Source organism: Oryzias latipes, chromosome 10 (genome assembly GCF_002234675.1).
Source record: "Oryzias latipes chromosome 10, ASM223467v1".
NCBI lineage: Eukaryota > Metazoa > Chordata > Actinopteri > Beloniformes > Adrianichthyidae > Oryzias > Oryzias latipes.
Window position 1 is genome coordinate 7,164,154 of NC_019868.2, and position 25,010 is coordinate 7,189,163.

Here is a 25,010-nt window from a genome sequence, read left to right on the forward strand (position 1 = left end):
TGTGTCACGAAGATGACCTTGTTGGTACAGTCCAAACTAAATATCGCGTTATTAATTGATTTACCGTTAAAGCCGCACAAAACTTTTTAATTCACGCGAGAATACGTTTTCTATCCTGAATATGTCAGAGGTCACGTGGTATTGTGTTTGTACCGGACATTTATGGTGTCGTTCCCATCAATTTGGTCGCAAAATGAATACAGATTATGCTGAACAAATTTCATCGTAGAAAGGTATTTCAAGGAAAGACCCATCCAAGCGCATTTACTGGAAAATTGCGGTCATTTTGATGAGATGTCACGGGGCACTTGCTTGTTATTCATCGACGCTAACTATGTTGGCTAATATATAGCTAACTAGCTGTCCAGTGAAGTGGAGCTACAACTCTGTTTCTGTGAAGCTGCTGAGAAGTCGCCAGTTTTTTTTTGTTTTTGCCAGAAACAGTAGCTTGATTATTATGATAGTTTAGTTTATTATTAAGTAAAAGTTTCTTGAAATGAGAACGTCTGTGTGTTGTCGTGCTAACTTTTCTTTGACGCTGCGTGCCTGAGCTTGAGAGGATATTCGTCGGCGTTAATCTGGTGGCAGAGGGATAAATTGACAGCCGGACTGTTGTGACATTTTTTGTTTTGACAGTCTGTGCAGCGCGTTCCTGAGCTTCACCACCCGGTCCCGCTGCAGCGAGGATCATGTACAGCCTGGCCCACAGACCATGGCACGTCTTCTGCAGAATCTCCCTGCAGCACCGATCCTCCCTGTCCCACCGGTCACCGAGGTTCCCGCAGCTGTGTTACGGTGAGCCAGCTCCTGTGTTGATCCTGTCCGGTAGCCCTGCCGCGTTAACATTTGCCGTGGCTCCCCGTGTTGGTTTGGCAGGTTGGCAGAGTGCTACTACTAGCATACACAGCTGGAGGCTTACCCCTCCAGACTGCCGCGTGTCGTCGGCGGGACTGGGCAGGATCCAGCACTACTCTACCTCTGGTGACGGTAAAGATCCTCCAAAAGCACAATCAGCTGAAGCTCCTTCGGCAGACAAACCTCCATCTGGGGATTTGAAGGCTACACCAAGCTCATCATCAGGTACGTGACACGTTCCTGAGCTCTGTGACAGACATGGTCCTCAAAATACTTCTTAACTGTGCATAGAGAAAATTAAAATAAAATAGTATTTATGAGTATTTCTTTATTCAAATCATTGTGAATCAGGAGCGGACGAAAAAATGCAGTTTGAAAGATCTTGTAAGTGTGACATAGGTCCTACAACAGTAGGCCAAAGGTTTCCTGCTTTATTCCATTCTGGAAATTAAATTAAAAATCTGAAAGTAACAGACAACAGGCAAAAAAAGTGTGTTTGGTTCCTTTTTGATTTGTTAATCGGTCGTTTTCTGACTGCTTTAATACTTACGTTTTGAGCATTAAGTTTGTTATAAAACAGCAAACAACATATGTAATGAGTGGAATATGACTTGGAATGAATTAGTAATCCCTTAGTTACAGCAGAAAGTAACAAACTGCTGCAATAAAAAATAGTTTCTACTATCAGTGTCTTCAATTTTTAGCTTTTATTGGCAAATTTCAAACTGGCACACGAGGGGAGCATCAACAAGAGACTGTCATGACAAATTCTTTGTTTTCTTTTATGGTTATGCACACAAACTAGGTTCTAAGTAGCATCACTGACCATTTTTCACAACAGATGCAGCGGCTGAAGGCCTGACTAAAACCGAGTCCATTCAAGTGAAAGGTAGACTCTGAATTTCTGCTCCTCTTACATTAAATATCAGTTTGATTGTCTTTGGTAAACGTTTATGACAAATGTTTTTTTTCAGTTCGAGCTGTCTTGAAGAAACGGGAATATGGACCCAAATACACCCAGAACAACTTCATCACAGCTGTCAGAGCCATGAACGAGTTCTGCCTCAAACCCAGGTGAACTTCAATGCTTTAGGCTGAAACCACAGCTCACATTCCTCTGCTTGATTGTTAGCATGCTGTTGTCATTAGCTAACACGGGGCAGCCTGCTTCTCTAAACACCCCCCTCTTCATCTTCTCAGCGACTTGGTGCAGCTCCGGAAGATCCGGAGGCGCAGCCCCCATGACGACACGGAGGCTTTCACCGTGTTCCTGCGCTCAGATGTGGAGGCCAAGTCCGTGTCAAACATTCTGTTTTAAACCCCAAGACATCTCTGTCTCCTTCAAACTACGTTGTATTTTCTGAAACCTAGTTGATGGAGTTGTTTTGTTTCTGTAACTCTCAGAGCACTAGACGTTTGGGGAAGCCACGAAGCTCTGGCTCGAGAGAGGAACCTCAGGAAGGAGGTGGAGCGAGAGTACCAAGAAAGTAGGTTTCTGGATCTGCTGTCGTTTCACACGTAGAACCAGAACGCCAGTTCACTTGAATGTGGAGAATGAACTGAAGGTTTGGATCACCCAGAACCAGGGAGCTATTGCACAAAACGTAGAGGAAGATTAAGAAATTAAGTCAGGATTTTTGAGATCCTGGCTTTTCCAAAAAAGTTGATTCATCGTGATTATTCTAGGTATCGTGGAAATGTATTCTGTGTTGCCTATGTTATGATTAGAGGATATCTCCACTTAAGTAAACCCAAAAGCAGAGTAAATTGCGATAAATTAGGTTACAATGGAGATTTATTCCATAAAAATAGTTCAGAGCAGGCTATGGTTCAGGACTGATCGATCTTAGGAACTTATTTTTTACTTAATCTTTTCTGCAATGTTATTTTGTATTAAATTACCAAAAATTCAATGTTTAGTTTTGTTTTTTTGTACACATCTCAAAAGCCTTTCTATTGGGAAAAAAACACCCATTCAAATTAAACAACAGTTTTGCAGCTTAAATGCCTTTTGAAAAATCAAAAAATGTTTTTGGTTGGTACAAAAAAGAAAAAAGAAAAAAAAAAGGGCTGCATGGTGGCACAGTGGTTAGCACTCTTGCCTCACAGCAAGAAGGCCTCCAGTTCAAGTCCCGGCTGGGGGACATGAAAAACACAACATCAATGGGGGACCTTTCTGTGTGGAGTTTGCATGTTCTCCCCGTGCATGCGTGGGTTCTCTCCGGGATCTCCGGCTTCCTCCCACCATCCAAAAACATGCTTCATAGGTTGATTGGCAATTCTAAATTGTCCATAGGTGTGAGTGTGAGAGTGAATGGATGTGTGATTGAGGATATTCTGCCCTGCGACAGACTGGAGACCTGTCCAGGGCATCCCTTGCCTACGCCCAAGTGGCCGGGATAGGCTCTGGCAACCCCGTGACCCCGAAAGGGAATAAACGGAAAAGAAGATGAATGAATGGTACCAAAAAGTCATTTTTTAAACAGAACCTCTGTGTTTGTGGTGCTGTTGTTTCTCCCTTTAATTCTTCTTAAAGCTAGAGGCTGCTCAGTGCAAACCAAATGTTTTTGGAGCAAAGGAAAATTATTTTTCCTGACACGACAACCGAGACATAGATGATGACTGTTACAAAAATACTCACTTTTTAGATCCATGAAATAAAAGTGTTGGAGTTTATGAAGCCTAACAGAAATGTGTCTTTAGCCATCTAAGTTAAAAAAAATCAAAAACAGAAATGTCATTTCTTTTGTTAATCTTCAAACATCTGCCCATCTTTATGTCTTACCGTGTCACATATTGAACTGTACGTCTGTAGGAACATGACTAAAAATTCTTTTGTAACGTCTTACACCACATTGTTGGTTCTGTGTTGCTCCTAACATCGATCCTGGCTGTGCAGTAGCGGTGGACACCATGTTTTCAATTGAAAAGAAAACTGGGTCTGGATTTTATTTTTAAACTAGCCCATGTTCAGGCCTACAGGGGACTTGTTGTAAAGAGGATCCTCTCTACACAAATAACAAACCAAGATGTCGTGTAACTAATGAACTTCAGGGAAGGCTTTTATTTTGTTGACTTTTTGCACTTGTACTGTGTGAATCACAGCCTTGACAAACAAACTCTGCCACAGTGGACTAAAGAGAGGGGACAAAACAAAAGAAAAAGGTTATTTTACTTTGTAATTGTATGTTAATTTGTCATTGTGGACGTTTCTAATCCAGGATCCATCCAGTGATTTGAGGTGGAAGCAGCTTTTATTGTGAAGGCTTCAGTTTAGGTCCAGCTATCAAGCTGTTTTTGCTCTAATTAAGTGTTAAAAACTGAGACAAAACAGTAAAAGTTCTTCTTTCAGTTGTCATTTAAAAACTGTTGAGTTAGAAAAACCATAAAAAGCCGTTATCTACTTTAGTTTGTTCAGCCTCTAATCTTACTTTTTCATTTTTTTTGGTCTACAGATATTTTTCGAAACCAGCAGCTACTAAAGGAATACAAAGACTTTTGGGGAAACACTAAGGTGATTTTTTATTTTTTTTTTTTAAATATTATGAGTGTTTACTGTACGTGACATTTGACCCCATTACAGAGGTCGTGACCTCTGAGGGACAACAGCAGTGATGCAGCCCCTTGTTTTGCTGTATAATGATGCTAGCTCTATCCCTGACAGGATACTCGACTCTCTGCTGCCTCGTATTACTAGAGTTTTCATTCTGTCTTTGTGGGGGGAAAAAGAAACCATCTGCAGTTTTTATGTCCTGTGACCGTCCCCAACGACTGTAAATCCATCAGAATGTGAACAATCTGTGTGGAAACATACCTTTCTGCTCAACGTCCTCATGTCTCCATCTTTGGGTTTCAAAGCCACGATCAGGAAAGAGGACGACTTTTCTGCAAGGGCCAGGCAAGGTGGTGATGGTCGCCATCTGCATGTAAGTTTTCCCCATATCCTGATCCTCTGAACTGTTTTTGACTTTTTCTGAGCTTTTGTTTTTGCTGTCCTGTCACTCGGAGGAGAGGAACTCCAGTTCTGCTCACAGCATCGAAGCATCAGTCCGTAGTGTGGTTTGGTAATGCAACAATCACAAAACAGGAGGAAGCCTTTGATTTTGGGAGAACTTTCAGAGCTTGTCTGGGGATCCGTGTTGTTTCTTCTGGTAGAAATCATTTTAAAGGCTTCAAACAGACAGAATATGCTCTAGAAGATTGTGGTTCATGGTGAAATAAAAAAAAAAATAGTTTAAGTTTGTACTAGAGCCTCATGTTAGTGACGGCATGTACTCGTCTGTGCGATTTGCTGATCTCAGACCAGGCCAGATCAAAGAAACCAACTGACTTTAACCTTTAAAGCCGTCCATCAATAAATGTATTCACATGAAAAAAAAAGGCAGATTATTATTATTATTGTTATCAGGCCACTGACCGGTTTAATGCCTGTCCAAACAGGACAAAAGTTTGTCTTAAATAGTTTTTAGCCTCTGGTTTCTGAAAAGAAAAAAAGTTTTTTCAAATTAAAAAACGACTACAAGAAATTTATCTTAAAGAAAAATGAAAACATTGGTAGATTTTATTACAGACGAGGAAGTTTCAATGAAAGAAAGTTGTTAGTTTGTAGAAATTGTTTCTGATTTGTAAATAATTGACTAAAAGCAACATTACAGTTATTTTTTCATAGAACACCAGCAGCTTTATTTTTCTCTAAAGTTGAAAGCTCTTCTTCAGTTTCCCAGCTGACGTTTTCTCCCCAAAGAAACTTTCCAAATGTAGTTTTTGTGTTTGGTTTTTATTCGCTTTTAAGCATCGAGTTACTAACTTAGCGGTCCGACCAGCTGCTTAAAGTCACGTGACGCGTCAAGGGAGACTGATGTGGTGACCAGAATCTGGGAGTTTTCTAAAAAAAAAACCTCCTTCAGTATCAGAAAATAAACAAAACGGAAGTAATCAGAATTGGCGTGTGTATTTTTCTTTTCTGTCTGCGGCCCGGCACCAAGTGGTTGGGGAGCACTGCTCTACATCACACACACACAAGCCTTTTTTTTGTCCGCTTCTGATTCACAATTTAATTAAAGAACTACTCAGTAATGCAATTTTCAGCTCAACATTTTTTTGTGTATGTCAGAAAGATTCCATAAGAACATGTTAAAAACACTAAAAACACCATTTTCATTGGAATGGGTCCTAGAGGAAGGAGAGGAAGTGGGTCAATAAAAGCTTTTTTAACTTCTGGAGCTGTAAACTATTTTCTTGTTTTTTATATTGCAAGGATCCATAAAAATAAATAAAAAACATTCCTAAAAGCAGCTCGAGTTGTTTGGAGACTCAGGAGGAGTTCAAACTCACAGGAGCTTCTCTGTAGGTGTGTGTGGTTTCACTCGGCAGAAGACGTTTTCCCCCTGATGCTGTGAGTCAGAGTGGGACCAACTCTGCAAGAGACTCCCACAAGATCAGAGGGGGACTGCCGTTTTTTTAATGAAGAGCCAAATGCTTCAGGCCCAGTTCCTCATGAGGTTTATTAGATTAGAGGACATTTGTGGTCACATGACCCACAAACTCAGACAAAAAGTTCAGATGTTAGAATTTACGCTGGAAGCATCAAGAGAAAAACCAGAATCATTGTAAACTGAGATTTAGGACCGCGTTTACTCTTTCTGCAATAATCTTACCTACACTTTCATTTACTAATCTTGTTTTCAAGAAGGTCATCGGTTGAACCTTGTTGTGGAATAATAACTACTCTGTCTGTTGTTTGTGTTTGTTTTCAGCAACGGGCTGAACTTCTTCTTCAAGCTGCTGGCTTGGGTCTACACCGGCTCTGCAAGCATGTTTTCTGAGGCCATCCACTCTCTAGCCGACACCTGCAACCAGGCGCTGCTCGCCGTGGGAATAAGTCAGTCTGTGCGCAACCCGGACGCCGTGCACCCGTAAGCGTCTGTTGATAAAAGAAACCAAGTCGTTGTGTGTTAATAAACTCAGTGAAGACGGGGAAATCCCAGTCCCTTTTTCTGCTTCAGGAAATTGGCTTTCTTGCAAAAATGAGACCTAAATAAGGGTACAAACCAGATTAGCTGCAGGACTTATTCTAAATTCAAAAGTTAAGCCATTTTTTTCTCATGTAAAGCCAAAAACATATTTGATGTATGAAATAACATCCGTAAATGTTTTAGCAGCACAACAGGCTATAGTAACGATCTGGTTTAGTTGTGTGACTTACAGAATAGTTTGTGTTCTGCCTTCCCAGGTATGGCTTTTCCAACATGCGCTACATCGCCTCCCTCATCAGCGGGGTGGGCATTTTTATGATGGGGGCAGGCCTCTCCTGGTACCACGGCATCATGGGATTACTGCACCCAGAGCCCATGGAGTCCCTGTTGTGGGTGAGAGCGGCTCTTGATGGTTCTAGATGAGGTTTAAATGTAAAGGAATAAAGGGCCAACATTTGTTTTTTTTCCCCGTTGCAGGCTTATTGTATTTTGGCGGGCTCGCTGGTGTCTGAAGGAGGTGAGGGGGAGGGAGAGGAGCGCTTTGATGGAAGTCTGCTGGTCAAACTGACTCCTGTTTTTCCTCCTCAGCCACATTGCTAGTAGCTAGTAATGAGATCAAGAAGAGCGCCCGCCAGCAGGGGCTATCTTTCTATGAATACGGTATGTAGGCAGAAATCTATTCCAGTGCTCCCCAACCCCCAGGCCACCGACCGGTACCACTTTACGGGACAGTTGGTACCAGGCCACAAAGGAAAAGACAGATATTCTGACTCTGAAGGTAGTTTTATTTCGGAAAACTACTGGATTCTCTCCACTGCATCCAACTCGTTCTTGACGCATATCAAAAATCCACGCACTGCTGTCTTAAAGCGGCTGCACCGACTGCTAAATTGTTACCCCCAAGCTAGCAACTTTTTATTCATTTTTCATTTGCAGAAAAGATCCAGTGATTCAACAGAAGAAGAGCTTTCGACTCAAAATAAAATAAAAAAAGAAAGAAAGCTGAATTTAACAGCCAAAAACCAGAAATTTACTCCAAATATGGATTTATGGTGACAGTTGTTCCCACAGACCATAATAACAATGCAGAACATTCAGGAACCGTCAAATGTTACAAGGATACTGCTATTGTTTAGAAAATACCAGTTTTAAAAACCATTTCTGTTTGTTGAATTTAACCATCACATCATAAAAGTCAGATGAGGTGAAAGTTTGTGTCTGATTTTTATTTTTTTGTATTTTTTTAAGCTTCCACTTAGACAGTTATGGGTTAAAATTTAAATCACATTTTAATGGTTGCTACAGTACGGAGCCCCTAAAGGGCCATGAAAAAAAATAAATTGAAGTACAAAAACAAAAATTTAAAGTAAAAATAAATAAATAAATAAACTAACTGATTCGCACCCTGTCCCCCTGACAGCTGAGGTGTCTGTGTTGTCCATCTGTACATTTTATTTTTTATTTTTTTGTTATTAATAGGTGCGCACCCGTTTTGTTTCAATTATTTTTTTCTTCAATGACCCTTTAGGGGCTCCGTACTACAGAGTACTAATAGTTTAACACTGCTGCAGATATTTTACAATAATGAATATAAACTTTATCCTCATAAGTTTAGAGAAACTGGAAGGTAAAAAATCCCAACTTCCTCCTCGTCTAGGCCGGTCCGTTCATGACATTTAACCGGTCTGTGGCCTTAAAAAAGGTTTGGGGACCACGGCTGCTCTGCGTGTGTCGCATTATTCAGAATAAGTCCTCATTGTGGTTTGAAACAGTCTTTTTTGATTTATTTTGATTTATTTCAAGCATGGTAGTCAAAGCAATAAAGAAATTACACATATTGATCAAACTCATTACAGAAAGGTTGAAATGCACAGAATAAAAAGACAGAAAATAAGACAATACAAAAAAGTCACTTAAATCACATTTGCTTAATTAAATATAGAGATTATTAACTAAAGTTAAGTAAAGTTTGATTTAATGCTTGAAAAGGAGTGGGAAGAAGCGATCTTAAATAATCCCACCCCTACTGAGTTCATTCATTTGATAGTTTTACAGTTTTTTTCTTTTCTTCATTCAGTGATGCAGAGTCGAGACCCCAGTACAAACGTGGTGCTGCTGGAGGACGCCGCTGCTGTGTTGGGGGTCATCATGGCTGCAGGCTGCATGGGACTCACCTCCCTCACAGGTGAGCCACGACACCATCTGCCATCCTGACTGATGCCGGTGTTTGAGAAAGATAAATGACTTTAAATTAATCTTGTGATCCTCAGGCCTTTTCCAAAAAAATCTACTCAAATGATTTTGTAGAGATGAGCAGAATGCTGTGATAGATCACAGGTTACCACATTTTTAGTCAATCTAAACTAAACTAAAGTTTTAGTTTTCTAATAAATAACCTTCATGCTCCCTTCATCTTAAAAATCCAGATTTTTTTCCCCAAAAAATTTAAATACAAGTGGAAGTATTTGTCATCAAGTTACAATTACAGGTTTGTTTGTTTTTGGTGTTTTACCATGTTCTCGTGGAGGACATATATAAAGAAAAGAAGACTCAAACTGAGTGTTTTTTATTCAAATTGTTACAAATCAAGAGAAAAACAAAGAACTTCGTTTGAAAAAGCTTGAAAAAAATGCCGGGCCAAAAGTGTTCCCAGTGGTCTTTTAGTTATGGTTACAGCGTTTTTTTAACCCAAACCAAAAAACCTCTTTTCTAGGACATAGTTTCTGCAGGGCAGCAGGAGTTAAATTAGAAATTCACCTCTTAGTTGTTGGATGCACTGTTGGCACGAGCAACCCCTCCCCCACTTCCCGTCACCCTTGACTGAGCCATCCGTTTACACATTCTGCACAAGATTCACAAAAATTTGGATAAAGGAAAACTTATTTTAACCTTAATATTATTTACATATGTCCTCCATCATCAGAAAAATGCCACAAGAAGATGTTAAAAACCCAGTTTTCACCATAGTGGGTCTTTAAGACGGGACCCTCAGGGGGATGCGGGGCACCGTCTGCATTGACCTGTAACACTCTCACAAGTAGGATCAAAGATGGGTCCAAGCAGAGATCGGGGAATATTTTATTGGGCAGTTTGGCGAATCAATTGTGTTTCTTGTAAATCAAACGATCTGGTTGGTTTTAGTTCTTCTGTACTGGTTGTGACTGAATGACAACCAAAAAACTGGGTTCCAGAGTGGGAGCAGCTGAGAACCCCTGACCTACTGTGCATTGAGGGCTACTGTCGGCTCGTCACCAGAGTTTGCTCCACTTTCAGGAAACCCCTTATACGACAGTCTGGGCTCTCTGGGCGTGGGCACTCTGCTGGGCGCCGTCTCCGCCTTCCTCATCTACACCAACACGGAGGCCCTGCTGGCACCCTCCATCCAGGCGGAGCATGTGCAGAAGCTCACAGAGTTTCTGGAGAACGACCCTGCTGTCAGGTTAGAGCAGTGTTTTTTCAACTAGTGTGCCGTGGGAAATTACCCTCATTAACTGATCTAAAAACATTTTCCATCTCCAGGATATCAGCTCTTTGTTCATCCAAACAGGCCCTGATAAAACACTGAGTAGTTAGGAATATGAAAGATCGTAAAATACTTTTTTCTTTGTGTTTATTTGATTCTATTAAAGACATTTTGATAAGAATGACGGTACCGTGATTTAGCCACAGCTTCAGCTGTTTTCTAAAAAGTCCCGCCCCTTTAACCGTCTCCACCAATCATTCTTGGAGGCTTAATCACACGTGCGATTGCAGAGGGACTGTACATCAATACAGACTATAGAGTTTCTCCTTTTTGAATTTTTTGGATGTTGGTGTGCTGCGGGATTTTTGTCAAGGGTGAAATGCGCCTTGGCTCAAAAAAGGTTAAAAAACACAAAAAAGTGAGTCTGTACAGACAATGACAACAAGAAGGGGTTCATCTATTTAAAAAGGGGGCCAAAAAGGAGAAATTGATTTCATTTCACACTTCTACCTAGGTCACTAAATTAATAAAGATGCTTACAGTTGTTTTATAAACAAAAATTGGAAAACATGTAAATAAATACACATTGAAACAGAAACATAACTCCTGTAGTCGTGGATTTAAATAAAACATGCTGTGAGTATAAATACTTCAACGGGATTATGTATAGAAATCATGGAGAACCCGTTTTAATGAGATATTGTTCTGTTTCTTCATCAAAGGTTTGTTGATTAAAAGCTGTCAACCTTATTTCTATCTGACTTAGTTTTTCTTCAAAGATCTGTGTCTGCTTCATTTTCAAGATCTGTTTTAGAAACGTGACCTTTAAACTTTGGGGGAAAAGGTGTCCGAAGTGCAGACAAGCTGCTCTTCTTTTGCTCCTAAGCGTGCTTTATTTGGCTGCAGGGCCATCCATGATGTGAAGGCCACAGACATGGGGCTGAGTAAGGTGCGCTTCAAGGCGGAAGTGGACTTTGATGGCCGGGTGGTGACTCGCTCTTACCTGGAAAAACAAGACATTGACCAAATTCTTAACGTAGGTTTTTTTTTCTTTGTTTCCATGAATCTTCTCCTGTTTAACCTCCTTGCACATGAAGGAAGTAGCATTAGACGGGGAAAAAACTTCAGCTTTAATACAACTTGTATATTTCTTTGACTAAAACATCTTGTGGTGGTGTTGTTTTTGTTTTTCTACAACATAAAAGGTTTGAATCCAGAGCCCTGAAGGCAGCTTTTGAAAGCTCTCCAGAAGGTTTTAGGGATAGTTGAGCTATTTAAGTATGGAACCCCAGAAGGGACATTGAAGGAAAAACAACCTAAATGGAAAAAAAAGAATAACTGCTGTGCAACAGTTTTTATATCTACTTTGTTTGTTTTTTTAACGAAGATTTTTTTTCAATAAAATTTCTTACGATGTTTTTCTCGTTGATTTTTTTTTTTACGTAGATTTTGTTTTTTACGTAGATTTTGTTTTTGTTTTTACTTAGATTTTTTCTTTTCTTTAATGTCCCTTTAGGGGCTCCATATTTAAGAGTAAAGTTTTGCAGAAACTTCCCCACAGGAGAAGTATTGTAGTTTGTATGTTTCTCTCATGTCCCAATCCAATCGCGTGATCGGAAATCTGTCCCGATCACGCAGTTTCATATTCAATCAGAATTAGATGATGTCTCCCGATCAGGGTTCAGATGTTAATTATTATTTTGATCAACACTGTGGATTCCAAGTTAATCATTTCAAATAAATTCGCTAGTAGAAGTCTGCATATCATGAACAGATCACGACATTCGGCTCAAAAACTCTTTTGATAAACGTTTCAAACTGACAGCAAGTGTCTCTCTATTGGTTAGTCTCAATGAAGACAACAATCTTTAAAGACGTTTTTTTTTTTTTTAAATCAATAATGCCTCAAAAACAACCAAAACTAACAAAGAATTGCATTGATATGAGCTAGTTATGAAAACTCATCGTCATATTTATGCTACAACGATTTTAAAAGAAAATCATTCGTTTTTAAGAATTTTTAATGGAGATATGAATCACATTTGATCAAAAATGTTCAATAGTTCTGAAGATCCTAAAGCTCCACTCACCAAACGTTCTTACATGACTAATTATCACCTATATTTTTAACTTTTACTTGATCATTTAGTCTACTTCCCAGTAGTCCTTGTTTATTAAATGTGTTGATTTTTTTAAATGTGTGATAAAAGTATCGGATGGGGACCCGGTATCGGCAGATACTCCGAATCGGATCTGGATCGTCCTGATGCAGGTTTTTTATGTTTCTAAAAGACTTTCAACTATTTTTTCTGTCTCTGCAGGACATTCAGCAGGTCAAAACACCTGAGGAGCTGGAGAACTTCATGCTGAAACACGGGGAGAACATCATCGACACGCTGGGCGCCGAGGTGGATCGCTTGGAGAAAGAGCTGAAGGTACTGAAGCATCAGAACTCTCCTCTTTGGAACAGAATGTCCACAGATTAGTGTGTGACTGTGTTCTCTGCCCTCGCAGCAACGGAACCCAGAGGTCCGTCACGTGGACTTGGAGATACTATAACCCCTTTGAACCGGGGGAAACGTCTCGCCGCACTAAGAGGAACATTCAAAGTTGAAGGCATCGCTCCTGAGTCCTCCTCTCCACCCACAAACCCCATCCAGTCTTTGTGTGTAGTAATCCAGAGGTGGGCTGTATTTGAACTGATGTAGACGTCGTGAGCTCGCGCTGCCAGAGGTCTCCTTTCACCTCCCACTCGCAGGACGGCGGCGCCCTTCGCCCGAGCTCGCATTCCCTGTGATCCTGTGGTTGGGATGATTGGGATGAGGTCACATCTGAAAATCCTGACCCAGAACAGGACCAGCATCAGTTACAGGACTTGAATGTCGTGTTTCCTTGTTTAGTGCAGAGGGAACCCTATTTAAACCAAACCTATTTAATAACTAGAAGATATGAAAGATAGTCTTTTCCTTGAATATAAAACACTTCCTGATGTGATGGCAGGAACATTCATGTTCTCAGAGAAAGACTGAGTAGTTTTGGGTTGTTTTTGCTTTTACAGAAAAAAGAGTTGAGTTTTCATTATTTTTGTTTGAAGGGCTGAAGAGGAAACTGAAGCACTTATGAGGCACTGGTTTAGGTGAAAAAGGTCAACACCTTTTTGAAAGGAACCTCAGACTCTTTTCATTTATAATGTATTAGATATTACAATATTTTTCATTAGTTACGCTACGAAACAACAGTTTGCATCCCTTCCATCCTTTCAGGAAATCCTCTGGGTTTTTTCCTGTGAATTGTGGTCTTAAGATAAACAAAAACCATCATTTCAACTGTTGTACTGAGTCTGGATGTTAGTGTGCATTGTTCGTGTGGTGATTTCTCCCCATCTGTACTGAATATTCTGTATGAAACAAACAACGACTGAGTTTTTTTTATTTTTAATGTTTGCTGCCACAACACAACACTGGAAGATGCTTTGGGGAGGGGGAGTGGGGGTGCTCTGCTGGCACATGTACGCTTGAAGGTGTTAAAGGTGTGAAGGACATTTGAAGTAAATGGTTTCCTTATGATGTTTGGATTTTTTTTTTTTTTTGCTCTTTAGACACTACTTTAAGTTAGGGATATTGTGGAAAAACTCAGTGGATGTCATAAAAAGTTTGTTTCACTTCACAGATTTTCAGGATTGGGGGGGGGGGGCAAATGTATTGGGGTGATGGATGAACCTCATTTAGTTTTTTCTCACTCTCTTCAGTGTGTCTTACTTATCGGGAGCCAAAAAAATCCAAGATTTCAAAAATTCTGTGGATATAAAAAGCTGATTTTACCAGTAAGTCATTCCAAGTTCATCATTCAAACAGCCATGAACACGGATCATCTGGCCATAGTGGGCCTTCAGGTTGGTAGTATACAGTCACATGATGAAGGTGATGTAGTCTCAAAGTGTCATCAGCCCACTTGCATCAAGACAGAACGACTGGCAGAGTTTGTAACAGACCCAAGAATGGAGCCCCACTATTGACGGACTGCAACCACGTCCAGGACCTAAGGTCCTTCACTGAGAAGCCCCTTAACCAGACGCAGGGGGGTTTCTAGGGTCAAACCATTCACAACCGACTCCACCGCTTTGACCTAAATGACAGAATTTAGGTGACTCCACTGTGAATGTTTGCAGTCGGTACACGGCCATGTCAGCTGGACTATGTAGCAACGGTCTACCGTCCAGTCCACGAGGCACGGCTTCACGGGTCACCTTGCACAGAAACAATAGTCATCAGCGTTGCTGGAGAAGAGGAGGTGAGCCGTAGACTGAGGTCAACAGTGTTGGCTTTGGTGGAGGAGGTGCAACAGTCTCTGCAGGCAGTGCAAAACCGACGTAGATGGTCCAGTCACTGCACGTTCTTACCTCAGAGACATCATAGAACCGTCACCATCCCCCAATTCCACCAGACCACCCCCCCAACATTGTATTCACGGATGATAATGCTCCACCACATTGGTACAGAATAATTACGTTTGGAAGTGGGAGTGCCTCTTATGGTATAACCCCTGACCTGAACCCCATAGACCATGTCTAGGACCAGCAGAGACTGGATGATCGTACTCACCCACACACCCAACTAGTACTGCCTGTAGCACATGTGGGATAGGGGAACGCCTCAAAACAGCATCATGAGGCTGGCGATGAAAATGAGACGTCGCTGTCGAGCTGTCATTGTGGCAAATGGTGAAAATACTCGCTATTGACACGGTCAATGTTTGTTTATTTGGGGCTATCTTTAATGTTGTCTGAACTTTGGGGGTGACAAAATAACAAGAATATGAATTTCATAAAAATTCAGACCAAATATAGGAAAAGCACTCATACAAATAATATCCCTTACTTATTGTGAGTAGTGTGTTTGATTTAGATTTTTTAATTTGAAAAAAATGTCTTGGAAAAATTCTGATTTTTTTTAAAAGATTTTTTCATAATCTTTCCCCGTTTTTGATAATAATAGCAGGAAATGAGGCTCTAATGAAAGCTCAGAAGCTTCTCTGGAATGTACACCCAAGTCCAATAGATGGTGCAGTTTTGGGGATGAGAGAGGAGGGCACTGTTCTGTTCTGGAGGCTGACGTCAATAAAAACAGTCATTTCCAGCCAGTCTGCGTATTGACCGACCGTTCAAAACATTACGCACAGCTCCGCGGCCGGACCACGCGACACTGCCCGACTGAAATGGGGTTTTGTCCGCAGAGATGGTGAGCAGATGCAGCGCGGAGGGGCTCCGTTGCAGGTGTTTTTTTTTTTTTTTCCAGCTCACCCTTTGAGTATTGTGTTAACATCATGTTGGGTGTTACGCGCATATCAATGTCATCTGTCATGTCTCTCCATACCTTTCCACAAGTCCGCTGTCCATCCCGCTTCATTTTTTGCCTGTCACCACAAAGACATGGTCGTTGTAATTAAAAATGGCGATGATATTTCTGATTTTTTCTCCAAAGACAAATTCGTCAAGGTACAGATCGTCCTGCGCGCCTCCAGTCTGTGCGCTGCGCGCGAAACGTTTGTCCATTCCAGTTTCTGTGGATATGTCCTACTAAATATAATGATAGATATGAATAGCTTGATATTTATAGTTTTTTTTAATCCATCAATATGAGTTTTGGTTTTTCTTTCTCCCTTTCATCCCTGTGAAGCGCGTCCAGTTTCCCACAGATGGGGGCGCGCTGAACCTGCAGAGTGGGGGTCTCTGGATTTGCATTAAGCCTCTCCATCATCACCCCAAACCTGTGCTTGAATCCCCTCAAAAAATAAAAAGCCCCCATCAGAGTGCAGCGAGCAACCACTTCTCCCTGCAGACACCCTTTGATGCGCGCGTGCCCTCCTCCACCCGCTCCTCATTTTGCTGCTTTTCCACAGTCACAGGTTTTGGGAGCGTCTGTCTGGGAACGAGCCGTCCCCTCATGGCGGAGGAGCAGCAGCAGGAGCAGCATCTCCACCATCTCCACCCTGCTCTGCGCTTTTAGCCTCTTTACAGTGCTGCCTTGTCTTCTCGCGTTCAAGCAGCATTGTACAGGGCTATGACGGCGCAGAGAGCATGACATCATCCACGGACACCACTCGTCTGCGTGGACGCTGTGCCCGAAAGGAGAGCTCTCCCCATCCGAGGATCCTGCATGAATTATTCATCTTAAGCGCGTCATTTTACTTTTCAAGAAAATTAAAGTTATTTGAATACATGGGCGGAGCTAGTGGGGGCATGGGGGGAAGCTGCCCCCCAACAAAAAGCTTTGTCCTCCTCCAAGGAAATTTTTGAGTCAATATTAGTATCACTATTGACAAGGGCTAAGAAATAATCAATACACGCTTCTTTAAGCTTTATTAATAGCCCCTTAGCTAAATGAACTGTTGTTTTTAATATGAATACCAATAATAAAATGTTTGTATTTTTATCGTTTTACCTTCTCCTGTGCTGTTCTCATTTGCCACCCTTCCAATGTCTTCTGCCCCCCATATAAAATGTTTGCGCTCCGCCAGTCTCTTTTTTAACTGTCGCTAAATGCTTAGTTTTCTTTACTCTGTGTTTACAAAAAGTCAGAAATGCAATCAAAACCTTCCAAATGTGTCCCTTTTTACTCTGAAGAAGAAGAAAATGGCTGAAAAACTCTGCACAGCAGGATCCCTCTGCTCGCTGTGACTCTGATCTGCTCCTCTCAGAAAGGGGATTGCCTGGTGCTCAGCTCTGAATCCAGTAATTGTGCACGACATGGACATTTAGGCTGCTTGAGGCACTGATCTTAAAAAATTGAGCACTCAGTAAGTGTGCAGCAGCATTCTCTCCAATCATTTCCTGATCAGCTTTTTTTAAACACTTTACTATATCTTAAGCTGCAAACGCAGGTTTGGGGTTCATCAAATGCTTCCCTGTCAAAATCCTTTTGCTTCTCTTTACAAAAAAAACAAGATTTTTTGGAAAACTCAAATTTCACTAAAAGTTTTGGTTCACGTTTAACAATTTTATTTTTCAATAAATGTTGTCAAGTCAGACTGCCATTCTTTGTTGTTATTTTGGAAACAAAAAAATTAGATTCATGTTCTAAGACTAAGATGTTATAAGGGTATATTAAGATGGGCAAACTTGAACTACACCATGCACATTTTGTTCTAAAATGAGTCTTTTCCTCTTATTATAATATTTTTTTGTCACTGTATTTAAAATAAACTACAATTAGGTACATAAAAACTCAAACCATTGCTTAGAACTAGCAAAGAAATCCTTTTTATTGAGCTGTAAATCTTTAAATTTGAAGTAATTGTGATAGTTGCTTTTAGCTTGGTTTTCCCAATTTGAGTGCTTGAGTTGCATTGTGGGTAATTATCTTTGATCTGTCCAGATTTTCTTATGGTTTTGAATGGCATTTGGAGCTTCATTGTGAGCATGGTTCCGGTGTCTTGCCTTCTGCTGCCTGAAAGCTGAGCCCTTGACTTTCGCTGTTTGCCGTGAGTGTCTGTTCTCTCTGACTGTACCTGAGACGCAATTAATTATGAGAGGCTTGTCAAGACAGCAACCTCTTCTCAAACAAGCTAAGGCTCACCAGAGGGAAAACTGGTTCCCCCAAACTCTGACAGATCCGAGGAAAAGATGACAACCGGGAATTCTGCTGTCCAGTGACAAAGACTGCACAGGTTTTTATTAGAAATGCCCGTTTTGTGTTCTATAATGGCCTTGGAGGAAGAGTCCTGCGTTTCTCTGCCTGTGGTTGAGTCCAGCTCACGCTCCTGAAGAAGGAGGAGTGGATGTGGGTCCAGGCACTTAACCTCCTCACTGGCTGCAGCTCACGCAGGGCTGCAAGCCGTTCTCGTTGCAGGAAGTACACTTGAGGGCTTTGAAGGAATCCGTGAAGCAGTTGCGAAACACGGACATCTTGCTGCCATGGCACATTGGACACGGGATGAAAGCAAAGCCCCCGCAGGTCTGGCACGTCTGGGGCTGCTGTACCCTCTGGAAGATCAACAGAAATATTTCATAGATAATCCCAAAACTCTAACATGCTCTTTGTTTGACAAGGTTAGAAGGCAGGTTATGAACTACTATTTTAGAAGAGGATGCGCACAGAATTCCCAAACCAGAACGCTTCTAGCTCTGTGGTGTAGGTTTTCACTGCTACACCTCTTTGCAAATAAAAGTTCTTTGGGCTCCCATGTTGCAAAGAACAACAAAAAAGTGTATATTTTTATTAATTGAAAGAGGTTGATCAGAGACACAGAACCCTGCTGTGCTCTTTGTTTCCTTTACAGGTCAGCGTGGCCTTGACCTTGCTCAGGTCAAGGTCACGCTCACCTTGCTCAGCTTGACCTTCCTCAGGTCTCCAGCCTTTTGACAAGACCAACACAGAGATAGGGCTCAAAAGCAGAAAAACAAACAGCCTCAGAGAGGACCAGCAAAACTTTACTCCAACCTTCTGGGTGTGAAAGCCCACCACCATCTTTGTTTCAGAATCAGAAGGACTGTTGGAAACGTCATTTCTGAGTGTTATTTGGAAAGATAGGATGTCCTTCCTTCTGTTCAAGTTATGACCACCCCCACAATAGAAATAAAAAGGCATTTCATCAGAGCAGAAGCAGTTTGTTCTAGTGGCATTCCCTCATGCATGATCTTTTTCTGTTTCAATCATGTCAACGTTGAATGAGTTAAAAACATTCCAGACTTTAAAGACTCACTCCAAGTAAAGTGATGTTTGGGGTGTTTTTTACACGTTCTTAGGGCATTTTTCTGATGATGGAAGACATGTTTAAAGAAAAGCTTAAAATAGCATTTCTGAGTATTCCTTTCTTGAAATGGTTGTGAATCAGGAGCAGATGAAAACATTTAATTAGATACTGCTTGTAGATGTGACATAGAAAATACGCCAGCCCTGCTCAGCTGCGTTCTGATGCTTCCACTTAAAGACGAACATGAGCGTCTTTGTTTTCCTCGTCTGAGCTGGTATCTGGCTCAGAACTGACAGGCTGGATAGCTCTGATATTGTAAGTAAGCTAGAGGGAGAGCATGTAAACAGAGAGCTCTCAGTTTTGGGTGACGAAAAGTGACACTCACAACTCAGGAGCAAAATTTAAATGAACTCCTGCTGCTTTACAGAAACTATGTCCTGAAAAATGACACAAGTTTTTTTTTATTTTGATTAATAATGGCATAATTATAATATAAAAAGACACTGGGAATAATTTTACAATAGATCAGAAGATGATCGGAGTGGGACTTTAAGAAGTCTGCAGCAGTTTTATTCTATTTTTGGAAACTTCATTACCTAACGTGATATTTTCTTAATGATGTCAAGTGGAAATATGTGTCCACTTTTCAGAAATGCTATTTTAAACAATTTGAAGCCCATGAATTTCACAGGAGGTGGCCTTGTTCTGGACCTTTTTCATGCATGACCTTTCAAAGCTGCAGCTTTTTCAATCGCCTCCGGTGGTTTCAGTGTATAATTTAAATGTCAACTTTTGTCCAGCTTAATGTTTTTGCATGTTTAGGTTTCTATGTATGCAAAGCCTGAGGAGATGGCCTCTCCAGGGTTTAGTGACCGCGCTGCAGGTCCGTTTTGACCCACTGTTTCTGCTTAATCTGGCTTTATCTGAATAATTCTGGACAAAAATAACATTTGATTCATAGGGGTTTTCAAAATCACCTGCTTTATGTACTGTAAAAATGTGAATAAATCCAAAATAGAAAAAATTTGCCAGCATTAATCAAACATGGGATCACCTGGTGATGTTTCAGACAGTAAAAACAAACCTCGATTTTAGTCAGAAGATCTCGCAGCTCTCCTGATTCGTTCATGGCGAGTATTTTCTCAGCACCCTGCAGATCAGATATCATGAGGACGATCACTGTCTGGATGTTCCATTCTTGCAGAAGCAGTCGTAAAGACTCACCCCGAGGTAGTGTCCGTCAATGAACACCACAGGTAACGAAGGAGGTTCCCCCACGCGTCGGCACCGCTGCTCCAGCTCCTTACCGAACTCACTGTCCAGGGCGATGTTCTTCTCCACAAACTTCATCCGGTGGTTCTGGAAGATCTTCCTGACCAGCTCGCAGCGCTCGAAGGTCGTCCTCACCACTCTGAAACTGGTGGTGTAGATCACTATCCGGCCAAACTCCACAGACAGTTCCATCTGAGAGTAGAGGAGAAGATCGGTGTGTGAAGAACAGTGGATCATCAGCATTGTCAGAAGCTTCATATTTTCTGTTACTGGAGCTCCAGTTTAGTTTCTTTTCTTCCCTCTGGTTACTTCCTTGCTTCAGTTTTTCGTTTACTCGTGTGTTTTCTTTTACCCCACCTCTCTGTCTGAACTCCATTTGGTTTTTCCACCAAAATGTTTGTTTGCCCTGAAAGAACATTTCCATTCTTAGAGACTTTTTGTTTGTTTTGTACAATCTCTTGATTTGTGCGTCTGAGTGTGTTTCTGGTTTGGTTTTACCTTTCAGAAGAATGTCACTCAGTGAGACTTTGTTTATTAATTTCAGCAAAAGAAACACTCAACGACTTCACTTCAAATTCAGTGATTTGAGGCATAATTACAAAAGAAGAAGCAACATAATGAGTTTTACTTTTTTAACTTTCAAGTGTATTATAATGTTCGTTCCTCACAATAAACAACCTCAAACAGGTATTTTGGTCCATTCACCGATTTTGAGTATTCCTCTTCCTGCACTCTGACCAGCAGCCCCTCCCGATTCACAAAAACGAGTGGGTCCTCACACTGTGACGTCACAAAGTGAGATCAGCCCCTTCCAAGAAGAGTCTGCGCTGCCAGCACCGCCCCCAGGCCAACACACACACCCACTTTCTCCACGGAGCCAGCTGTGTTTGGCAAAAATGCTTTCCTTTTCTGTGCACAATATGCAGATCCCATTTAGCTAAAGTTTGGATGTCTTTTGTTTTTTTTCTTCTGCTGCTGTGACTATATATATATATATATATATATATATATATATATATATATATGTACAGTATATATATAGTCACAGCAGCAGAAGTCAAGGATCTGCCACTGGGTAGAAAAGCGAAGCCGGTCACAGCAGCAGAGGTGGAGGAGTCACTGATGGGTGGGCATTGGTGAGCGTGTACTGTATCAAACCTATTATAAAAATGATATATATATATATATATATATATATATATATATATATATATATATATATATATATATATATATATATATATATATATATATATATATATATATACATATATATATATATATATATACATATATACATATACATATATATATATATATATATATATATATATATATATATATATATATATATATATATATATATATATATATATATATATATATATATATATATATATATATATATATATATATATATATAGGGGATGGACTTCAGAGGGGATGGACTGTGCCTGGTGATGTGGCCAAGACGGATGAGTTCAACCATTTTTATTAGAGGTTTGATTCAGTACACGGACCAAGGAGATGATCATTTACTTTAGTAGTAGGCCCTCCCACCAACCAGTGATCATCGATGGGGGGGGATCAAGGTGGTTGACTCCTGGGTGTGCACCTTGACTGGTCAGAGCAGGCTCAGGCTCTGTATAAGAAAGGGCAGAGTAGGCTGTTCTTCCTGAGAAAGCTAAGGTCCTTTGATGTATGTAGAGACATGTTGCTCCTCTTTTATCAGTCGGTCGTGGCGAGTGTTGTTTTCTATGGGGTTGTATGCTGGGGTGGCAGTATGACCTCAAGGGATTGCATTCGATTGGACAACTGAGCACTGATAAAGAGGTGTGCATCTGTGATCGGGAGGAAGGTGGACTCTGTGGGAACTGTGCTGCAGAAGAGAATGAGTGCCTTGATTCAGAGTAGCCTGGACAATCCCAGACATCCTTTGAACAACACTGCGATTCACTGCGATGCAGGACAGAGCACTTTAGGAACTCATTTGTCCCTTCAGCTATAAGTCAGGCTTTAATACCTAAAGCCTGACGTGTCTAATTTTTTCTGTAAATCTTTTAATGAAATCTCTTGTCAGTCTAACAAAGATTTAATAGCTTGATGGAAAATCTGTCAAGTTTTTCTCAGGCAATAAATCACATTAAACTCAGTTATTGGACCCGTTCAACTTACATTTGAAAACAAACATTTATATTTATATATATATATGCAATTATTTATTAATTATATATATTTATTTATAAAGTTTGGTAGATTATTGATGATCGCATGAATAAGTGTGTCTTAAACTGGGATGGACCTAAACACCTCAAAGTTTTGTGCTCAGTTAATTCACCTGAACTAACTGAAACTGAAAGAGAAACAATGAATATGATCACTGAAACAACATGTAATTGAAGAGAGTCACGTGTTAACCTGAAAAATAATCAGGCATGACCGATGACTCTAGCTGGACTGATTGACCCTTTGCCCCCTGGTAATCCAAACAGGAAGTTCCCGCTGGTTCACAAGAGGCCAACACATAGACCTCTATTAAGAACTAAACAGCTATTACTTTCTTATGAAATAAGTTCTTTTCTATGGAGGTCGTCACACTCATCTGTCCAGCTCCCAGCTCTCATTTATGGTCAATGCAAATGAAATGCACTTTATTCTGCTCAGGTTTGAGGAGATGGCTGCAGCCTATCCCAGCAGGCAGATGATCAGTCCTCATGACCTCGCAGCACAAATGTCACATCCACCCAAAATTCAGATTAACTCCCAATGCAGGATTTAAAATTGCAGGAGGAGACCTGGATAAAGTCCTGACATGTGGAGGGAAAACATGCAAAGTAATTTCATCTGTGCTGTATGTCATGTGTATGCAGCATACTTGACAATAAAGCTGACTTTTACTTTGACTTTGAACTCCTCACAGTATAGATCTGGATTCCAACCAGGAACACCTCACCGTGAGGAAGGCCGTTACACAAGTTACTACACGGTTTGGACTTTTGAAGCACTAAAGTTGATCTGTCAAAGCAGAAGAAACTTTGTGCTGCTCTTCATCCTGAGCGTTTGTTTTCCAAGGATGTATGCTCATGTTCTCTCAATAATATTAACTTTGTTAAGCAGCTGTTGCTCAACTGTGGACATTTTGCACCAAACACATCATTCAAATCCATAACACTAGACATCAGTCCCGCAGATAAAGCTTTACTTTATGAACTTGAATTTATCCAAACAGTTATCCTGCATTTCAAATCCTTCAGAGATTTATAAAAGCTGAGACTTTCTCTGTGGGATCGTGCTGCTTCACCTTGATAAGTATTTAATCTCCACTCTGAAAGAAAGAAAGAAAGAAAAGCCCCCTTAATTGCGCGGAGAGGCTTTATTCGGTCAGTGACACGGTGCGATCACATAATACCAGTTAACAGGAAAACAGTGATGACCTTTTATGTCACCTGCAAGCTCTCTGACCCGTAGGAACAATCGCTGCAGTGCTGACAGAAAGCAGTGCTGCAAATTCATTAACCTGATTAGTTTCTCCTGGAACACTTAACCAAATGCATCATTAATCATTAATTGCTGTGTGGCCTTGTCTGGTCTTTGGAGTCTTCCCGCAGAACAACAACTCTCACTAGAAAGTTGATGGGAAATGGCTTTGAAACACCTCAAGGACATTTGGGACATTAGAGTGTTTGCTATGAAGAAGCCATAAGTTTGATGGACAGTACTTACACAGTTGGAATTAGGAAGGTTTTCAAACAGCGTCTGCCCGGCACTGACTTTATGCTTGACCCCTCTCACCGTCCCATTCTTACTGAGGATGTTGACCCTTTTGGTGGTGAACAGCCAGTCCTTGGTGGCGCCCGCGTGCAGGAGCAGCGCGTCAGGCTCTCCCTCACACTCATCCAGCTCAGAACCCAGAGGTCCGAACAGGTGGGCTTCTCCGGTCGTGGAGGGGGTGCTGGCCCGCTCGGCGTCGGAGCTGCTGGTGCAGTCTGAATCCAGAGAGTCCGAAGGGCCCTCATCCTTGAACATCTCCTTCAGCACCCGCCCGCTGCTCCCTGAGGCCACGCGGAACCTCACCCGCTTCTGCGGCTTCTCCTGCCCTGCCATCAACTCTGTCCCCTCCATTGCGAACCCTCCTCCACATTACATGGCCCCCAGCTCTGCAGTTAGGATCCTTCTTCCTCATTTAGAGGTAAACACGCAGCTCAGACACACTTTTTTTTGTTTCCCATGGATTACTCCCAGGTTTAATCCTCACAGTGTGAACAGATCTAAAAATGACTGGGAGCCTGTAAGCTCCCCTCGCAGTCAAATAGCCACTAAATAATACATGTGTTTCTACCATGGCAACCGAGCAAGCTAATCCCACGTAAAATGATCCTGTCCTTTCAATTATTCATGATTTTCTGCAGAGTTTATAGCAAAGCTTTGATGGAAGACTTTTAACTGTCTGACTTCATACGCTGTTATCAAACAAACATTTCATCTTCTTCTGCAGATAAAAGACAACAGCTGACCTTGGGAGGGCGACAACCCTTCATCAGCTGCTGCAAAATTCTGTTTTTTTAATTTTTGGATGAAACTTGTTGACTGATGAAAAAATCGTATAGTTCATGTTTGGAATTCGTATTCTCCTCATATTGTAGACAGCCCTTCTCACGTGTTCAGCTTTTTTTTCCAACGTCAACAACTTTCTCATTGGCTATTGTCAATGATGTTGGTGATTCCCCTGCAAATTGGCACAGTTTTTAAATAAG

The 25,010-nt window shown here is 41.1% G+C and overlaps 2 protein-coding genes and 1 non-coding gene across 4 annotated transcripts; 2 read left to right on the plus strand and 1 right to left on the minus strand.

Moving 5' to 3' along the window:
• Positions 1–111: 111 nt before the first annotated feature.
• slc30a9 (solute carrier family 30 member 9) lies at positions 112–13,859 on the plus strand. Of its 2 annotated transcripts, none has more exons than XM_004073028.4 (18): positions 112–233; positions 637–795; positions 877–1,080; positions 1,697–1,744; positions 1,830–1,929; positions 2,056–2,148; positions 2,260–2,342; positions 4,311–4,369; positions 4,714–4,781; positions 6,612–6,770; positions 7,088–7,223; positions 7,308–7,347; positions 7,419–7,490; positions 8,908–9,015; positions 10,104–10,269; positions 11,200–11,329; positions 12,615–12,728; positions 12,808–13,859. In XM_004073028.4, the coding sequence occupies exons 2-18, from the start codon at positions 690–692 to the stop codon at positions 12,850–12,852; spliced, it is 1,731 nt and encodes a 576-aa protein (XP_004073076.1). In that variant the 5' UTR covers positions 112–233; positions 637–689; the 3' UTR covers positions 12,853–13,859. The 2 variants fall into 2 exon arrangements, with proteins under 2 accessions (XP_004073076.1, XP_020562076.1); XM_020706417.2 differs by having other exon boundaries at positions 877–1,075; positions 1,695–1,744.
• Positions 13,860–16,273: 2,414 nt separating this feature from the next.
• Positions 16,274–16,375, plus strand: mir103-1 (microRNA 103-1). The gene has a single exon (NR_107139.1). It is a non-coding gene; the product is annotated as a microRNA 103-1 (primary transcript).
• Positions 16,376–17,928: 1,553 nt separating this feature from the next.
• On the minus strand, positions 17,929–24,668 carry grxcr1 (glutaredoxin and cysteine rich domain containing 1). Its single transcript, XM_011479873.3, has 4 exons — positions 23,980–24,668; positions 20,209–20,448; positions 20,069–20,134; positions 17,929–18,274 (listed from the first exon to the last, which is right to left on the minus strand). The coding sequence occupies exons 1-4, from the start codon at positions 24,376–24,378 to the stop codon at positions 18,095–18,097; spliced, it is 885 nt and encodes a 294-aa protein (XP_011478175.1). The 5' UTR covers positions 24,379–24,668; the 3' UTR covers positions 17,929–18,094.
• Between the last annotated feature and the right edge of the window lie 342 nt (positions 24,669–25,010).

What these genes read in the sequence shown, in the direction of transcription:
- grxcr1 (XM_011479873.3), bottom strand. Translation starts at nt 24,378, where the DNA reads ATGGAGGGGACAGAGTTGATGGCAGGGCAGGAGAAGCCGCAGAAGCGG. An exon ending in ACCTTCCTAATTCCAACTGT is followed by an intron (nt 20,449 to 23,979) that starts GTAAGTACTGTC and finishes CTCTACTCTCAG; the next exon opens with ATGGAACTGTCTGTGGAGTT. An exon ending in ATCTTCTGACTAAAATCGAG is followed by an intron (nt 18,275 to 20,068) that starts GTTTGTTTTTAC and finishes TTGATCTTCCAG; the next exon opens with AGGGTACAGCAGCCCCAGAC.
- slc30a9 (XM_004073028.4), top strand. Translation starts at nt 690, where the DNA reads ATGTACAGCCTGGCCCACAGACCATGGCACGTCTTCTGCAGAATCTCC. An exon ending in AACCCGGACGCCGTGCACCC is followed by an intron (nt 6,771 to 7,087) that starts GTAAGCGTCTGT and finishes CTGCCTTCCCAG; the next exon opens with GTATGGCTTTTCCAACATGC. An exon ending in GCTTGGAGAAAGAGCTGAAG is followed by an intron (nt 12,729 to 12,807) that starts GTACTGAAGCAT and finishes CTGCCCTCGCAG; the next exon opens with CAACGGAACCCAGAGGTCCG.